A 19,298-nucleotide genomic window follows, 5' to 3' on the forward strand; every position below is an offset into this window, starting at 1 on the left:
GGGACTGTCTCTATATGTTGCCAACTTGTACTTCCCAAGCGCTTAGTACAGTGCTCTGCACAGAGTAAGCGTTCAATTAAATACTACTGATTGATTGATTGATTGATTGATTACTGCATCAACCTCTTTGCTGACCTCCCAGCCTCCTGCTTCTCCCCACTCTATTCCATACTTTACTCTGCTGCCCAGCTCATTTTTCTATGAAAACATGCAGGACATGTTTCTCCACTCCTCAAGAAACTCCAGTGGTTACCCATCCACCTCCACATCAAATAGAAACTCCTCACCATCAGCTTTAAAGTACTCAAACACCTTGTTCCCTTCTACCTCACCTCACTACTCTACTACTACAACCCAGCCTGCACACTTTATTCCTCTAATACCAACCTTCTCACTGTACCTCGATCTCTTCTATCTCGCTGCTGATCTTTCGCCCACGTCCTAACTCTGGCCTCCTTCTTCACATCTGATAGTCTCCCCACTTCAAAGCTTTATCCAAGACACATCTCCAAGAGGTCTCATTTCCATTTCTCCCACTCCCTTCTGTGTCACCCTGACTTGCTCCCTTCATTCAACTCCCTTCCCAGCCCGACAGCAGATACATACATATTTGCAATTTATTTAAGTATATTGATATCTATTTCCCCTTCAAGACTGTAAGCTCACTGTAGGCAGGGAGTATGTCTGTGTATTGTTGTATTGTATTCTCCCAAATGTTTGATATAGTGTTTTGTACACAGTAAGTGCTCAATAAATACGATTGAGTGAATGAATCAACACAGTACAGCACAATATAACAAATATAGTGTAATCTAATACAGTATGATATAATATATTCTATCACCTAATACAATATAATATAATGTACATCATATATTATAATTATAAAGTATGTTTGTATTATATAATGTAATATTAGATAGCATAATAGTTAATAATGGATAAGTATTATTACATTTGTTAAGGACTTATCATCATCATTACTAATATTATTATTATTAATTTTGCTTAGTCCAGCACTCTGCACATAGTAAGAGCTCCCTAAATCCTACTGATTGATTGCTCACACCTTCCACCTATCATCTCTTCCCAATCCATGTATACCCCGAGTCTTCAGCCCTCTCCCCCCATGCCTCGCATCCCCAAGGATTTCAGCTGATGTGGGTTCCTAAAAGTTGTTATTATTATTATTATTATTCTCACCTCCAAAGGGATTCCATAGTGATCAATCAATCAATGAGTGGTATTTACGGAGCGCTTAGTTTATTGAGCTACAGGACCAAATGTCCGGGTAGTGGGTGCCCCCTTCCATCCCCTCCCCAGCCCCCCAGCCCCTTACCACACAAGTCAGGACTCTCGATGTCAAAGCGCATCTTTTGCGCCTCCAGGAAGACCCGCATGTTAATCCCCCTGGCGGAGGAGTGGCAGCGGAGGAAGCGGATGGGGATTCTAGTGCAGATGTCTGGCTCGTCAGCCCCAAACCCCAGGTTCAGGAGAATCTCCTCAGGGTCTTTCTGCCAAAGTTCCAGCCATTTGGATATACTGCCAGGAAAGCAACGTGGATTCAAGAGATCGATCAATGGAGTAGTATTTATTGAGCCCTTACTGTGTGCAGAGCACTGTACTAAGGGCTCTGGGGAGTATAACTTAATAGAGTCAGTAGACATGATCCCTGCCCTTAAACTGTTTATTGTCTCCCAAGTACAGTGTTCTGCATGCAGTAAGTGCTCAGTAAATACAATTGAATGAATGAATGAATGAAAGGAGCTTACGATCTAGCTGGGGAGACAGGTACTAGAAGAAATTACAAGGATGGGAAGCAACTCTGACCAAGTTGCAGAATTTCTTTTCCTTTTTTTTCTTTTTAATGGGATTGGTTAAGCATTTACTACATGCAAGTTACTGTATGACACACGGGGGTAAATGCAAAATGATCAGGTTGTACACAGTTGCTGTCCCTCATAAAGCTCAAGGTCTTAATCCCCATTTTACAGAAAAAAATAACAAGTACACAGATGTTAAGTGATTTGCCCAAGGTCCTGTGGCAGAAAAGTGGCAAATCAGGGATTAGAACCCAGGTCTTTCTGACTCCCAGGCCCATGCTCTAACCATTAGGATATACTGCTTCTCTAGAGCTTCTTGCTGATCTGCTCCTACTGACACTTGACTCACCCAGACCCAACTCACTCTTCTCATTTATTAGATCCACATTTCCATTTGCTGCTATTTGGGGGTGCTGATGATTCAGGTTACAGAGTTAGGTTATTTTGCCCACATAACTATTAGTGCCCACACTTATTAGTTTGAAGAACCTTGTGGAGTATGGCCAAGTGGAGAAAAAAAAGTGTTTTGCACACAGTAAGCGCTCAATAAATGGGATTGAATGAATGAATGGGAGTCAGAATAATCTGTGTTCTAGTTCCAGCTCTGCCACTTGTCTGCTGTGTATCCTTGGGCAAGTCACTTCATGTCTCTGTGCCTCAGTTCCCTCATTTGTAAAGTGGGGATTAACACTGTGAGCCCTGGCGACAGGGACTGTTTCCACCCCAGTTTGTATGTATCCACCCCAGCACTTAGAACAGTGTCTGGCACATAGTAAGCACTTAACAAATCCCATTACTATTATTATTATTGTTATTATTATTATTATCATTATTGTTATTGTTGTTATTGTTATCAGAACTGGAGTATTTCCTGCAAGGATCAAAACTCTTCTGTCACAAGAGATGCAAATTGTAAGGAGTTAGATCTGAACTGCTGGATTGTAGTGTTCTGCAAATGGTAGGCATCCAATAAATGTTATTAATTATTGATGGATTGAATGGTTAATATGAACCCAAAATTGTTATCCCTGAAATCCTCTCAGCCAATCAGGATGAGGGCTGACGACAGAAGCCTGAGGGTAGCAGATTCCAAACAAACTGAAAGAATCCCTTTCCATTTGGGAGGGAGAATTCATGGAATTTCTTCTCCCAGGAAGTTGTGTAGTGCATATGGGGGTGTTAGGATTGACAGAAAACTGGTCAATGCTGGGCTATGGGCAGGTAATCATAATAATAATAATTGTGGTATTTGTAAAGCACTTATTATGTGCCAGGCACTGTATTAAGCGCTAGGGTGGATAGAAGCAAATCAGGTTGGACATAATCCCTGTCCCACATGGGGCTCACAGTCTCAATACTTGTTTTGTTTTGTTGTCTGTCTCCCCCTTCTAGACTGTGAGCCCATTGTTGGGTAGGAACCATCTCCATATGTTGCTTGTACTTCCCAAGCGCTTAGTACAGTGCTCTGCACACAGTAAGCACTCAATAAATATGATTGAATGAATGCCCCTGACAGTAAGGGTAAGAAGTCCTACAAGTTGCCAGGGAAGCAGCATGACTGAGCAGAAAGAGTGTGGGCCCGGGAGTCAGAGGACCTGGGTTCTAATCTCGGCTCTGATACTTGCCTGCTGTGTGACCTTAGGTAAGTCACTGGACTTCATTTGGCCTCAGTTTCTTCTTCCACAAAATGGGGATTCAATACTCATTCTCTCTGCCCTAAGACCATGAGCCCCGTGTGGGACAGGGACTGGGTTCAGTCTGATTATCTTGCATTTATCTGAGAGCTCAGGACACTGCATGGCACTTAACAAACACCCTGATTATCATTATCATTGCATGGGGGACACACAAACACAAACACAGGATTCCAAAACCCCAGATGTGACCCACTTTTCCGGAGCATAGATGCAGTGGGACAAGATCTGAAACTGCCCACTTAGTCAGTGTGGAGTCTTCTGAACCCTTAAGCGGGGTTTTGCGTTTGACCGGAAAAGAGACAGCAAAGCAGATTTGCTTTGTCCATCCCTCAAGGGTGTCAAGTCATTTGCGTTTCCCAAGCCAATGCATGTATTCTGTGGTAGAGAGCACCTTATCTTGGTTGGGCCTTAGAAGGAAACTGTGTGTAGTTGCGGAGCAGGGTGCACTGTGAGAAATGGAATGTTCCAGAAGGTGTTGAAATTTAGGTGTGAGATACTAAGCAGTGCTAATTAGCAAGGTGACAAAATGTCTTGCTTTTGACAGATGGCAAACCATTGGAGAACCTTCAGGTTGTATGTCTTTCCAAACCAAGAACTCCTCCCAAAGTTATAATTGCAGAGAGGGAGCAGATTTGGCTAGTGGCACCTGGGTTTTTTTTTCCCTGGAGGAAGAATGATAATAACTGTGGCATTTGTAATGTGCTTACTATGAGTTAAGCAGTATATTAAGCACTGGGGTAGATAGAAAATAATCAGGACCCACACGGGTCTGAGTTGGAGGGAGAACAGGGGTTGCCCATCCACCTTCGCATCAAACAAAAACTCCTCAGCATTGGCTTTAAAGCATTCAATCATTTTGCCCCTCCTACCTTACCTCACTGCTTTCCTACTCCAACCCAGCCTGCACACTTTGCTCCTTTAATGCCAACCTACTAACTGTACCTTGATCTCACCTACCTCATTGCCAAACTCTCGCCCATGTTGTATCCAACAATTGCTCTCTCTCCCTTCAAAACCCTATTGAAGGCACATCTCTTCCAAGAGGCCCTCCCTGACTAAACCCTCCTTTCCTCTTCTCCCTCTCCCTTCTGTGTCAACCTGACCTGCTCCCTTCATTCATCACCCCTCCTAGCACCACAGCAATTATGTTCAGATCTGTAATGTATTTATTTATATTAATGTCAGTTTCCCACTCTAACCCATAAGTTCATTGTGGGCAGGGAATGTGTCTGTTTATTGTCCTATTGTGCTCTCCCTAGTGCTTAGTACAGTGCTCTGTACACAGTAAACACTCAATAAATGCAACTGAATGAATGAATGGATTCTATCTTCATTTTACAGATAAGGGAACTGAGGCACAGAGACTTGCCCAAGTTCACACAGCAGATAGGTGGCGGAATAAGGATTAGAGGGCAGTACTTCTGGCTCCCAGACCAATCCTCTTCCTCTAAACTACTTTGCTTCTCCCCTGGTTGGACTCATTCTAGACTGTGAGCCCATTGTTGGGTAGGGACCGTCTCTATATGTTGCCAACTTGTACTTCCCAAGTGCTTAGTACAGTGCTCTGCACACAGTAAGTGCTCAATAAATATGATTGAATGAATGAATGAATGAAATTCATCATCCAGGTCGGAACATTCGGGGCTATCAGCCAATAGGGAGAGGACTTCCTTTGTGTTTTTTATGGTATCAGAGCTTACTATGTGCCAGGCACTGTACTAAGCACACTGAGGAAGAAACAAGATAGTCATGTCAGACACAGTCCCTGTCCCACATGAAGCTCATATCTTAACCCCAATTTTACAGATGAGGTAACTGAGGCCCAGAGAAGTGAAGTGACTTAATAATAATGATGATAATTATGGTACTTGTTGAGCATTTATTATGTGCCAAGCACTGTTCTAAGCACTGGGGTGGATACAAGATAATCAAGTTGGACATAGTCCCTGTCCCACATGGGGCTCACAGTCTTTATTGGCAATTTACAGATGAGGTTATTGCTGAGGTCACACAACAGACAAGTTGCAGAGGCGGGATTAGAACCCAGGTCCTTCAGACTCCCAGGCCCGCAGCGTGACTTAGTGGAAAGAGCATGGGTTTGGGAGTAGGCGGATGTAGGTTCTAATCCCACCCCCATCACTTCTCTGCTCTATGACCTTTGACAAGTCATTTCACTTCTCTGTGCCTCAGTTCCCTCATCTGTAAAATGGGGATTAATACTGTAAGCCCCACATGAGACAACCCAATTACTCTGCAGCTATCCAGTCCTTAGAACAGTGTTTGGCACATAGTAAGCGCTTAACAAATACTATTATTATTATTATTACTGTCCACTAGGTCATGCTGCTTCTCAATGTCAGAACCCATCTGTTTCAGAACCTGACTTCACCCTTCCAGCTGACTGACATTGCAGAATTGTGCAAGAAACGTGCTCTGGCGCTTTCCAAATTTCTAAGCAGCAATCCCCAAGTTCTCGTTCCTGCTATGATTCTCATCTCCTCCGCTGCTCCCCAAACTCTAAGCTCCCTCTCCAGCAGACCCCCAGCTCCAGAACCCAGGCACATCAAACTTCTCAGAACTGGAAAGAAGTGTCAACAAATAGGAAAGGTCTCATTCAGTTAGGGCCGTGACTGACTGTTAGAAGCAGTATGGCCTGGATAGAGCATGGGCCTGGGAGTCAGAGGGTCATCGGTTCTAATCCCGGTTCCATCACTTCTCCTCTGTGTGACCTCTATGGGCCTCAATTACTTCATCTGCAAAATGGGGATTAAGGCTGTGAGCCCCACATGGGACAGGGACTGTATCCAACTTGATTTGCTTGCATTCACCCCCATGCTTAATATAGTGCCTGGCACATAGTGAGTGCTTAACAAAAAACATCATCATTATTGTTATTATTATTATTGTTATTAAGTCTTCAGGAAAAATGAGAAAAATGGAGCTGGATCCACCACTTAGAACAGTGCTTGGCACATAGTAAGTGCTTAATAAATACCAACATTATTATTATTATTATTTGGAGAGCCTGCTCCGTTAGATTGTAAACTTCTTGAGAGCAGGAATCAAGTCTACCAACTCTACTGTACTCTCCCATGCACTTAATACAGTGCTCCACATGCTGTAAGAGCTTAATAAACACCACTGATTGGTATTTACTGATTGAATATTTCCCCAGATTTGTAAGGCTGATGTCAAATGTTTGAATAGCAGTGGGTTCTAATCCTGGCTCCATCACTTGTGACTTTGGGCAAGTAACTTCACTTCTCTGTGCTTCAATGACCTCATCTGTAAAATGAGGATGAAGACAATGAGCCCCATGTGGAACAGGGATTGTGTTCTACCTGGTTAGCTAGTATCTACTCCCAGCACTTAGTACAGTGCCTGGTCCATAGTGGATACTTAACAAATATCATGGAAAAAGAGTTTGGCAAGATGACTCACCTGTGAGTGTAGGATGCCTCACACCAGGGAGTGGAGTTGAAAGGGCCATTGCCTAGATTCCACCAATCAATCAATATTTATTGAGCACTTACCATTTGCAGAGCACTGTACTAAGTGCTTGGGAGAGTACAATACAATAGAGATGGTAGGAATGATCCTTTCCCGCAAGGAGCTCACAGACTCTTTGGGGAAATAGACACTAAAATAAATTACAGACCAGGGAAGCAGCAGAGTATAAGGTTGTGGATGGAAGTGCTCTCTTAAGCCTGTCACTTCTGTCCTCTTTGAATCAAGAAGCAGTGTGGCCTAGTGCAAAGAGCACAGGCTTGGGAGGCAAAGGTTGTGGGTTCTAATGCTGACTTTGGGCAAGTCACTTAACTTCTCTGTGCCCCAGATACCTCATCTGTAAAATGGAGATTAAGACTGTGAACCCCATATGGGACAACCTGATTCCTTTGTATCTACCCCAGTGCTTAGAACTGTGCTTGGCACATAATAAACGCTTAACAAATACCATCATTGTTTACTTATTATTATTAAATTCTGCCTCCAAAATCAACCTCCAGGTCAAAATCGCCCTCTCTGAACAAAGACCTTTTCAAATTTTGATTGTCAAATACAACAGACAAAGAAACCAAGGTAATTCAGGTTTCTCCTGTAACACCCAAGTTCAGGAGGCTTCCTGTCCAAACTGGGCAGATCAGTTCTCCCTTAGAATTGGGAGCTGGTTGCAAACCCCGGCCTGGGAGAGCACTGCTTAGAAAGACATGACTCTTCCTCATACCTGGTATCAAGGGCGTAGAAGCAAAGCCTGCTACATACCTCCACTGTCCTTTCGCTGTCCCCTGAAGTATTTCTTGCTCACTCAGGGAAACTGTAAACAAAAGCAAATTGGTGTCACTTGGTCCTATGAGCTGGGAATTTTGTTTGGCTAAAAAACAGAAACTAAGTCGAATTGAAGCTATCTCCTGGAATCAATCAATCATATTTTTTAAAATGGCATTTGTTAAGTGTTAAGTTGGTAGGAATGATCCTTTCCCTCAAGAAACTCACAGACTCTTTGGGGAAATAGACACTAAAATAAATTACAGACCAGGGAAGCAGCAGAGTATAAGGTTGTGGATGGAAGTGCTATCTTAAGCCTGCCGCTTCTGTCCTCTTTGAATCGAGAAGCAGTGTGCCAGGCAACTGTACTAAGTGCCCACTAGATAAGCTTAATCAGGTTGGACACAGTTCCTTTCTCATATGGGGCTCATGGTCTTAATCCCCACTTTCTAGATGAGGTAACTGAGGCCCAGAGAAGTGACGTGATTTACCCAAAGTCACAGAGCAGGGAAGTGGTGCTGCTTCATGCTGCTGCCCGGATTATCTGTGTCCAGAAACGCTCTGGGCATATTACTCCCCTCCTCAAAAATCTCCAGTGGCTACCAATCAATCTGTGCATCAGGCAGAAACTCCTCACCCTGGGCTTCAAGGCTCTCCATCACCTCGCCCCCTCCTACCTCTCCTCCCTTCTCTTCTTCTACAGCCCAGCCCGCACCCTCCGCTCCTCCGCCGCTAATCTCCTCACTGTACCTCGTTCTCGCCTGTCCCGCCATCGACCCCCGGCCCACGTCATCCCCCTGGCCTGGAATGCCCTCCCTCTGCCCATCCGCCAAGCTAGCTCTCTTCCTCCCTTCAAGGCCCTGCTGAGAGCTCACCTCCTCCAGGAGGCCTTCCCAGACTGAGCCGCTTCCTTCCTCTCCCCTTCATCCCCCTCTCCATCCCCCCCATCTTACCTCCTTCCCTTCCCCACAGCACCTGTATATATGTATATATATATATATATATATATATATATGTTTGTTTATTTATTTTACTTGTACATATCTATTCTATTTATTTTATTTTGTTAGTATGTTTGGTTTTGTTCTCTGTCTCCCCCTTTTAGACTGTGAGCCCACTGTTGGGTAGGGACTGTCTCTATATGTAGCCAATTTGTACTTCCTAAGCGCTTAGTACAGTGCTCTGCACATAGTAAGCGCTCAACAAATACGATTGATGATGATGATGATGATGGTGGTGGAGCTGGGATAAGAACCCAGGTCCTTTGACTCCCAGACCCGTGCTCTATCTACTAAGCCATGCTGCTTCGCTAGTAGAGATCACACTTCCTTGAAAGTCAAAGCTAAGGCTTTGGCTACTTGTTTTCAATGCATTTTTCTGTCTGTCCTACTTCCTTGGTAGAGGAAGCCATGCTGGGAAATTGATTAATGGTGCCACAGGAGTACAATTTCCTTCATAAAAATAACTGGGGTATTTATTAAATGCTTACAATAAGCCAGGTAATAAACTAGCGCTGGGTTACTTACAAAATAACCAGGTCAGATATCAGTCCCTGTTTCATGTAGGGCTCACAGCCCAGGTAGTAAAAAAGTAGTGCTGCCTAATGGATAGAGCCCAGACCTGGGAGTCAGAGGACCTGGATCCCAATCCTGGCTTGGCCACTTGTCTGCTGCATGACTTTGGGTAAAATGGGAATTAAATTCCTGTTCACTACCTAGACTGTGAGTCCCATGTGGAACAGAGACTGTATAGGGCATGATGATCTCGTATCTCAGAACTTGGAACGTAGTGAGTGTTTGACAAATACCACATTTATTATCATTACTGTCCTCACCCAGGGGTCTGGATTCCAGTCCAATAAACTAAAATCTGGACTCAGAAGGGCAAATGATTTGTCCCTTAGAACAAGGCAAGAAGAAAATTATATGGCTTGTTGCTGAGAGCCTGAAGCAGGCAGGGTTAGGACCTGGTGAGTCAGCAGTGAGTGATTGTTAATAACAGTCAAAAATCAATCAATCATGTTTATTGAGCACTTACTGTGTATGGAGTACTGTATTAAGTGCTTGGGAGTGTACAGTGTAATAGAGTTGGTAGACACGTTCCCTGCCCACAGCGAGTTTATAGGGAGGTTGATAGGACATTCCAAGAGGGATTATGTTAAAGACGTCTTTCCAAATTAGTGTGGGAAGTGCTGTGCTTGCTATTGTTGAGCATACAGATCCCCAAACGATTGGTTAAATGATTGTTTATACCCTACTTGGGCAGCTACTTTATTGACCTTTTCATTCATTGAGGCCTTTTCCAAATAAGCCTTCTTCATTCATTCATTCTATAGTATTTATTTATTTATTTTATGGCATTTATTAAGCGCTTACTATGTGCAAAGCACTGTTCTAAGTGCTGGGAAGGTTACAAGGTGATCAGGTTGTCCCACGGGGGGGTTCACAGTCTTAATCCCCATTTTACAGATGAGGTAACTGAGACACAGAGAAGTTAAGTGACTTGCACAAAGTCACACAGCTGACAATTGGCAGAGCTGGGATTTGAACCCATGACCTCTGACTCCAAAACCCTTGCTCTTTCCACTGAACCACGCTGCTTTTCCTGAATTTATTTAGTGCTTACTGTGTGCAGAGCACCATACTAAGTGCATGGGAGAGTATAATACAACATTACTGGTAAACATAATCCCTTCCCACAAGGAGTTTACAATCTGGAGGGGGAGAAAGACAAATGTCCTGAAAACATTTTCAGTTCTGAGAGCCCCCACGTGTCTGATCACAGGCACAAAACCAGGTCATTTTTATGTACTCCCTCAAGCATGTAAAACAGTGCTCTGCACACATTAAGTGTTCAATATATGTCACTGATTGGTGGACTTCAAAGGTTTGAAATGACTTAGACTGTAGGCCCCATGTGGGACAGGGATTGTGTCTAACCTAACCCTCGTGCATTTAGCGCTAAGAACAGTGCTTGGCACATAGTTAAGCGCTTAACAAATACCATAAAAAGAAAGTGTCCTGGAAATGGCCTCTGACATTCCCTGAATCATTGTTCTGGGCTCACTGCTTTCATTCTGGGAACCAGATACAGAATCCAGCACTTTGATACTCAAGGATCATCCACTCACCCCAACAATAGCCCAGTTGGTGACTGTTTCCCTTGACTCAAGTTATTTTGTAAGTAACCCATATTACTCCCTCACTTGGCTCAATAAATACGATTGATTGATTGATTGATTGATTGACTCACCAGTTTGGTCAGTGGCTTCTGATAAATCTTCATTTGCAGATGAACTGTAAAGAAATGAGATGGTTTCAGAAGGATAAATGGCCCATTTTTCTTTCCTTTATTTTTTTATGGTATTTGTTAAGTGCTCACTATGTGCCAGGCACTGTACTCAGTGCTGGGTTAGATAGAAGCTAATCAGGTTGGACACAGTCCCTGTCCCACATCGGGCTCACAGTCTTAATCCTCATTTTACAGATGAGGTAACTAAGGCTTTGAGAAGGGAAGTTCATTCATTCTTTCACTCAATCATATTTATTGAGCACTTACTGTGTGCAGAGCATTGTACTAAGCGCTTGGGAAGTACAAGTTGGCAACATATAGAGACGGTCCCAACCCAACAGTGGGCTCACAGTCTAGAAGGGGGAGACAGAGAACAAAACAAAACATATTAACAAAATAAAATAATTAGAATAAATATGTATAAATGAAATAAATAAATAAATAGAGTAATAAATATGTACAAACATATATACATATATACAGGTGCTGTGGGGAGAGGAAGGAGGTAAGGCAGGTGGATGGGGAGGGGGAGGAGGGGGAGAGGAAGGAGGGAGTTCAGTCTGGGAAGGCCTCCTGGAGGAGGTGAGCACTCAGTAGGGCCTTGAAGGGAGGAAGAGAGCTAGCTTGGTGGATGTGTGGAGGGAGGGCATTCCAGGCCAGGGGGATGATGTGGGCCGGGGGTTGATGGCAGAACAGGTGAGAACAAGGCACAGGGAGGAGATTAGTGGCAGAGGAGCGGAGGGTGCGGGCTGGGCTGTAGAAGGAGATAAGGGAGGTGAGGTAGGAGGCCGCGAGGTGGTGGAGAGCCTTGAAGCCGAGGGTGAGGAGTTTCTGCCTGATGCGTAGGTTGATTGGTAGCCACTGGAGATTTTTGAGGAGGGGAGTAACATGCCCAGAGCTTTTCTGGACAAAGACAATCCGGGCAGGGGCGTGAAGTATGGATTGAAGTGGGAAGAGACAGGATGATGGGAGATTGGAGAGGAGGCTGATACAGTAATCCAGACAGGATAGGATGAGAGCTTGAACGAGCAGGGTAGCAGTTTGGATGGAGAGGAAAGGGTGGATCTTGGCAATGTTGTGGAGCTGAGACTGGCTAGTTTTGGTGATGGCTTGGATGTGAGGGGTGAACAAGAGAGCGGAGTCAAGGATGACACCAAGGTTGCGGGCTTGTGAGATGGGAAGGATGGACCAAGAACTGAACCTTGGGGAACCCCCACTGTAAGGGGATGGGAGGGGGAAGGAGGAGCCTGCAAAAGAGACTGAGAATGAATGACCGGAGAGATAAGAGGAGAACCAGGAGAGGACGGAGTCTGTGAAGCCAAGGTTGGATAGCGTGCTGAGGAGAAGGGGGTGGTCCACAGTGTCAAAGGCAGCTGAGAGGTCGAGGAGGATTAGGATAGAGTATGAGCCGTTGGATTTGGCAAGCAAGAGGTCATTGGTGACCTTTGAGAGGGCAGTTTCCATGGAATATAGGGGGTGGAAGCCAGACTGGAGGGGGTTGAGGAGAGAGTTGGTGTTGAGGAATTCGAGGCAGCGCGTGTAGACGACTCGTTCAAGGAGTTTGGAAAGGAATGGTAGGAGGGAGATGGGGCGATAACTAGAAGGTAAGGAGGGGTCAAGAGAGGGTTTTTTTCGGATGGGAGAGACAAGGGCATGTTTGAAGGCAGAGGGGAAGGAACCAGTGGAGAGTGCGCTGTTGAAGATGGATGTTAAGGAGGGGAGAAGGGACGGAGTGAGAAATTTCGTGAGATGAGAGGGAATGGGGTCAGAAGCACAGGTGGCTGGAGTAGCACTTGAGAGGAGGGAGGAGAGCTCCTCTGAGGATACTGCTGGGAAGGATGGGAGAGAAGCAGAGAGTGTTGAGAGCCGGGGGGTTGGAGAAGGTGGGGGAGTGACTTTGGGGAGGTCGGACCTGATGGATTTAATTTTATTAATGAAGTAGGAGGCCAGATCGTTGGGGGTGAGGGAAGGAGGAGGGGGAGGAACCGGGGGCCTGAGAAGGGAGTTGAATGTACAGAAGAGCTGACGGGGATGATGGGCATGGGTGTCAATAAGGGAGGAGAAATAGTTTTATCTGGTAGAGGAGAGGGCTGAGTTAAGGCAGGAAAGGATAAACTTGAAGTGAACGAGGTTGGCATGGTGTTTAGACATTTGTCAGCAGCGTTCAGCAGCTCGAACATAAGATCGAAGGAGGTGGACAGTGGTAGTGATCCAGGGCTGTGGGTTAGTGGTACGAGAGCAGTGAAGGGAAAGGGGAGCGAGTGAGTCTAGCTGAGTAGAAAGGGTAGAGTTGAGAACAGTAATCTGATCATCAAGACTGGGTAGAGAGCAGAGGGAGGCGAGGTGGGGTGTGAGGCGCTCAGAAAGATGGATGGGGTCAAGAGAGTAGAGATCTCTGTGAGGGACTAATATGGATTTACAGGGGAAAGGAGTGTGAGGAGGCAGGTGAGAAAATTATGATCAGAGAGAGGGATTTCAGAGTTGGTGAGGGTGGACACAGTGCAGCGGTAGGAGATGATGAGGTCGAGGGTATGACCAAGTTGGTGAGTGGACGAGGTGGGGTGGAGCAAGAGGATGGCAGCGTTAAGGAGAGATAGAAGGCGGGCGGCAGAGGAGTCATCAGGATATCCATGTGGATGTTGAAGTCTCTGAGGATCAGAGTGGGCATGGAGAAGGAGAGAAGGAAGGTGAGGAAGGGGTCAAAATCGTTAAAGAAGTTGGAAGTGGGGCCGGGGGGGGGGCGGCGGTAGATGACGGCTACAAGAATCTGGAGGGGGTGGTAGAGGCGAATAATGTGGGCTTCAAAGGAAGGGAAGGAAAGGGAAGGGGGATGAGGGACAGTGCAAAAGCGACATTGGGGGGCGAGAAGGAAACCGACACCTCCTCCTTTTCCGGTGAGTCTGGGGGAGTGGGAGAAGAAGAGGCCTCCACTGGAGAGAGCAGCAGAAGAGACCGTGTCATCTGGAGACAACCATGTTTCAGTTAGGACGAGGAGGAGTAGAGAGCTGGAAAGGAATAGGTCCAGGATGAAAGGGATCTTACTTAAAAAATGGAGCGGAGGTTCCAGAGGCCACACTTGCCAATAGCTGTCGAAGGAGGGGAGGGAGGGGGAAGGGTGCGAGGGGTGGGGAGGGTTTGGATTGGGATGAGTTGGCGGGGGCCCAGAAGGGGAGAGTGGGAAGTGGGGTGGCAATGGGAAAGGAGAACTGGGATGGGGTGGGGGCAGGGAGGAGGGGAGGGAGGGGGCTGGGAGGGAGGAGTGGAGGATTGGCGCTGGTACAGAGGGATCCTTGGTAGGGGGTGAGGGGAAGTGGTCTTTGTGGGGCAGAGGGAGGGAAAAAGCTAGGTGGGAGAGGAGAAAGGGAAAGTGAGGAATGGGAATGGCAGTTGGGAGCAAGGGAATTGAAAGTTCATGGTGAGGTCAGCAGGGCAGTGACAGTACAGCAGGAGGTTGACAATTGAGATGCAGAAGCGATAAAACAGTAGCAATGATATAAATAGGCAATGGCATCACAGGGGGCAGTTAACGATTAACATGCTATGGCAATAATAAAATTGGCAGATAATGATGTCACAGAGAGCAGACACAAACTATTATGTGCTGGAGTAGGGTGGACCTGTTAAGGGGGTCAGGGAGCAGAGATACCTGGGGAGAGGAGTGAACAGCCAACTAGCATGGGAGGGCTGAGTAGGTGCGAATGAGGTTGTCGTTAATGTAACTTGGTGATAACAAGGGCCTTTTTCCCGGGGGAGGGGGGCGGGGGGAGTCAGTCAGGACCGGACCGGGAAGGGGGGATGGGGGGCACTTTAAGGAAGGTCGCTTAAGCGGTGGGGGGATGGGGGGTGGAAGAAGGGGGCGTCTATAGGGGCGCTCCGAGGAGAGGAGCCTTCCGGGAGCAGCGGGGGCCACGCGGTGTGATGGCGGGCGGGCCTCTCGTGAACGGAGTTCCGGGCGTCTATGGCGGCGCTCAGAGGAGAGGATCCTTCCGGGAGCAGCAAGGCCGAGTGGTGTGATGGCGGGCGGGCCTCTCGGGAACGGAGTCCCGGGCGTCTATGGCGGCACTCTGAGGACAGGATCCTACACTCACTCCCTTGGTGACCTCATTCACTCCACGGCTTCAACTATCATCTCTACGCTGATGACACCCAGATCTACATCTCTGCCCCTGCTCTCTCCCCCTCCCTCCAGGCTCGCATCTCCTCCTGCCTTCAGGACATCTCCATCTGGATGTCTGCCTGCCACCTAAAACTCAACATGTCCAAGACTGAACTCCTTGTCTTCCCTCCCAATCCCTGCCTTCTCCCTGACTTTCCCATCACTGTTGACGGCACTACCATCCTTCCCTTCTCACAAGCCCGCAACGGTGGTGTCATCCTCGACTGCGCTTTCTCATTCACCCCTCACATCCAAGCCGTCACCAAAACCTGCCGGTCTCAGCTCCGCAACATTGCCAAGATCCGCCCTTTCCTCTCCATCCAAACCGCTACCCTGCTCGTTCAAGCTCTCATCCTATCCCGTCTGGACTACTGCATCAGCCTCCTCCCTGATCTCCCATCCTCGTGTCTCTCCCCACTTCAATCCATACTTCATGCCGCTGCCCGGATTGTCTTTATCCAGAAACGCTCTGGGCATGTTACTCCCTTCCTCAAAAATCTCCAGTGGCTACCAATCAATCTGCGCATCAGGCAGAAACTCCTCACCCTCGGCTGCAAGGCTCTCCATCACCTCGCCCCCTCCAACCTCACCTCCCTTCTCTCCTTCTACAGCCCAGGCTGCACCCTCCGCTCCTCTGCCGCTAATCTCCTCACTGTGCCTCGTTCTCGCCTATCCCGCCGTCGACCCCTGGCCCACGTACTCGTCCTCCCCCTGGCCTGGAATGCTCTCCCTCCCCACATCTGCCAAGCTAGCTCTCTTCCTCCCTTCAAGGTCCTACTGAGAGCTCACCTCCTCCAGGAGGCCTTTCCAGACTGAGCCCCCTCCTTCCTCTCCCCCTCATCCTCCTCTCCATCCCCACTGTCTTACCTCCTTCCCTTCCCCGCAGCACCTGTATATATGTATATATGTTTGTACATATTTATTACTCTATTTATTTATTTTACTTGTACATATCTATTCTATTATTTTATTTTGTTAATATGTTCGGTTTTGTTCTCTGTCTCCCCCTTCTAGACTGTGAGCCCACTGTTGGGTAGGGACTGTCTCTATATGTAGCCACCTTGTACTTCCCAAGCGCTTAGTACAGTGCTCTGCAATCAATCAATCAATCAATCAATCGTATTTATTGAGCGCTTACTGTGTGCAGAGCACTGTACTAAGTGCTTGGGAAGTACAAGTTGGCAACATATAGACAGTCCCTACCCAACAGTGGGCTCACAGTCTAAAAGGGGGAGACAGAGAACAAAACCAAACATACTAACAAAATAAAATAAATAGAATAGATACGTACAAGTAAAATAAATGAATAAATAAATGGAGTAATAAATATGTACAAACATATATACATATATACAGGTGCTGTGGGGAAGGGAAGGAGGTAAGATGGGGGGATGGAGAGGGGGACGAGGGGGAGAGGAAGGAAGGGGCTCGGTCTGGGAAGGCCTCCTGGAGGAGGTGAGCTCTCAGTAGGGCCTTGAAGGGAGGAAGAGAGCTAGCTTGGTGGATGGGCAGAGGGCTGGCATTCCAGGCCCGGGGGATGACATGGGCCGGGGTCGATGGCGGGACAGGCAAGAACGAGGCACGGTGAGGAGATTAGTGGCAGAGGAGTGGAGGGTGCTGGGTGGGCTGTAGAAGGAGAGAAGGGAGGTGAGGTAGGAGGGGGCGAGGTGATGGAGAGCCTTGAAGCCCAGGGTGAGGAGTTTCTGGCCCACAGTTCTGCACACAGTAAGTGCTCAATAAATACGATTGATTGATTGATTGATTGATTGATAGTGCCATCAACAGTGATGGGAAAGTCAGGGAGAGGGCAGGGTTTGGGAGGGAAGAAAGGGAGTTCAGTCTTGGACATGTGACTTGCCCCAGGTCACACAGCGGACAAGTGGTGGAGCCGGGATTAGAAACCAGCTCCTTCAGACTCCCAGGCCCCTGCTCTATCCATTAGGCCACACTGCTTCTATTGTCTGATTGATTGATTACCTTCTGTGGGCAAAGCACTGTGGGCAAAGCTAAGTACACTTAGCACTTGATAAAATACAAGAAGATATGAAAGACACCAATCCTGCCCTCAAGGAGCTTAGTTATTGGAGGAGCAGACACTCAAATAGAATTCTGATAAGGGAGAAATAGAGCATATAAGAGATGTACATAAAGGTCTTTGAGGTTGTGGTAAAGTAAATGCTTAAGGGAGATGGAAGAACTGAAGCGATCCTTTGTGATATAAGGTTGAGTAATGAGAGATTAATCAGGTAAGGCCTCCTGGAGGAGATTTGGTTTCATAAGGATTTTGAAGTTGGGGAGAGCAGCGATCTGTCTGATGCAAAGGGGAGAGAGTTACATGCACTAAGTTAGGCTCGTTGTAGGCAGGGAATGTGTCTGTTTATTGTTATATTGTACTCTCCCAAGAGCTTAATACAGTGCTCTGCCCCCCACTCAATACATGCGATTGAATGCGTTGGATGAATGTGAAGCAGAGGCCAGCAGCAGGAGAGGAGAATGAGGCACAGCGAGTAAGTTTCCTTGAGAGGAGCAAAGTTTGCAGGCTGGAGGCTAGTGGGAAAAGAGAGTGGATAAGCAGAAGGGAGAGAGCAGATGGAATGTTTTAAAACTTTTTTTAAAATGGAGTCAGAAGGTCATGGGTTCTAATTCTGACTCTGCCTCTTGTTTGCTGTGTAATCTTAAGTAAGTCCCTTCACTTCTCCTCATCTGTAAAGTGGGGTTTAAGACTGTGAGTCCCATGAGGGACAGGAACTGTGTCCAACCCACTTTGTTCGTATTTACCACGGCATTTAGTACAGTGCCTGGCACATAGTAAGTGCTTAACAAATACAATTATTACTATTCTCTTAGAACACTGCTGTGCACATAGTAAGCATGAAATAAATACTGCTGATGGTTTGATTGCCCTTGATTGACTGATAGATTGATTAATCAGCTTTTGCTCAGAGGCAAACAGGACAGTTTGGGGGCGGGGGGGGGGGGGAGAGAAGAAGGCAGGGGTAGGAGCCTGGGAGGGAGAGGAGCATCTTCCAGAGACAAGAAAAGCCACCAGATTAGCTGTAAGACACTTACAAAAAACCAGAGTCCAGCCACTTCCGAATACTGTCCCGCTTGATGTTGTCTACAAATGAGAGGAAAATAATCACTACCTTTGTTGTTTATCCTCTTCACATTCATTCAATCATATTTATTAAGCACTTAGTGTGTGCAGAGCACTGTACTAAGCACAGAGAAGCAGCATGGCTCAGTGGAAAGAGCCCGGGCTTTGGAGTCAGAGGTCATGGGTTCAAATCCCAGCTCCGCCAATTGTCAGCTCTGTGACTTTGGGCAAGTCACTTAACTACTCTGTGCCTCAGTTACCTCATCTGTAAAATGGGGATTAAAACTGTGAGCCCCCCGTGTTACCTCCCCAGTGCTTAGAACAGTGCTTTGCAAATAGCAAGCGCTTAATAAATGCCATTATTATTATTCACATCCACTGCATCCTTGGGACAATATTTTTGCATTTGGTCTCAGGGGCTCTTGTCTTATGCCGTCGAGTCGTCTCCGACCCATGGACACATCTATCCCAGAATGCCCCACCTCCATCTGCAATCGTTCTGGTACTGGATCCATAGAGTTTTCTTGGTAAAAATCCAGAAGTGGTTTACCATTGCCTCCTTCCATGCATTCAACTTGAGTCTCCGCCCTCAACTCTCTCCCGTGCAGCTGCTGCCCAGCACAGGGGAGTTTTGACTCGTAGCAGATTGCCTAACATTCACTAGCCACTTCCTTAGCTAGGAATAGAATGGGTAGGCCTCTCCCGTGGTCGAGACTGGTAGAGTACTGGAAACTCAACAGGTGCAGCCCTGAGAGGGGATGGGGGTCTCTAGGAAAGGTTTTTCTCATTCAAACCATCCCAGTGTGGCCTAGTGGAAAGAGCATGGGTCTGGGAGTCAGAGGACATGGGTTCTAATCCTGACCCTGCCACTTGTCTGCTGCTTGACCCTTGACAAGTGGCTTTACTTCCTGTACCTCAGTACTGTCATCTGCAAAATGGGGATTCATTCATTCATTCAATTATATTTA

At 46.7% G+C, this 19,298-nt stretch overlaps 1 protein-coding gene across 1 annotated transcript in view; it reads right to left on the reverse strand.

The window, feature by feature from the left end:
- Positions 1-19,298, reverse strand: part of ITPRID1 (ITPR interacting domain containing 1) — a 59,660-nt gene that overhangs the window by 36,074 nt on the left and 4,288 nt on the right. The window contains exons 2-5 of the mRNA XM_038759227.1: positions 18,303-18,351; positions 11,008-11,082; positions 7,784-7,861; positions 1,340-1,542 (exon numbers count right to left, since the gene is read on the reverse strand). Coding sequence (XP_038615155.1) covers positions 1,340-1,542; positions 7,784-7,861; positions 11,008-11,082; positions 18,303-18,351 — 405 coding nt within the window. The remainder of the gene's footprint in view (positions 1-1,339; positions 1,543-7,783; positions 7,862-11,007; positions 11,083-18,302; positions 18,352-19,298) is intronic.

This window comes from Tachyglossus aculeatus, chromosome 2 (assembly GCF_015852505.1).
Source record: "Tachyglossus aculeatus isolate mTacAcu1 chromosome 2, mTacAcu1.pri, whole genome shotgun sequence".
NCBI classification, from domain to species: Eukaryota; Metazoa; Chordata; class Mammalia; order Monotremata; family Tachyglossidae; genus Tachyglossus; species Tachyglossus aculeatus.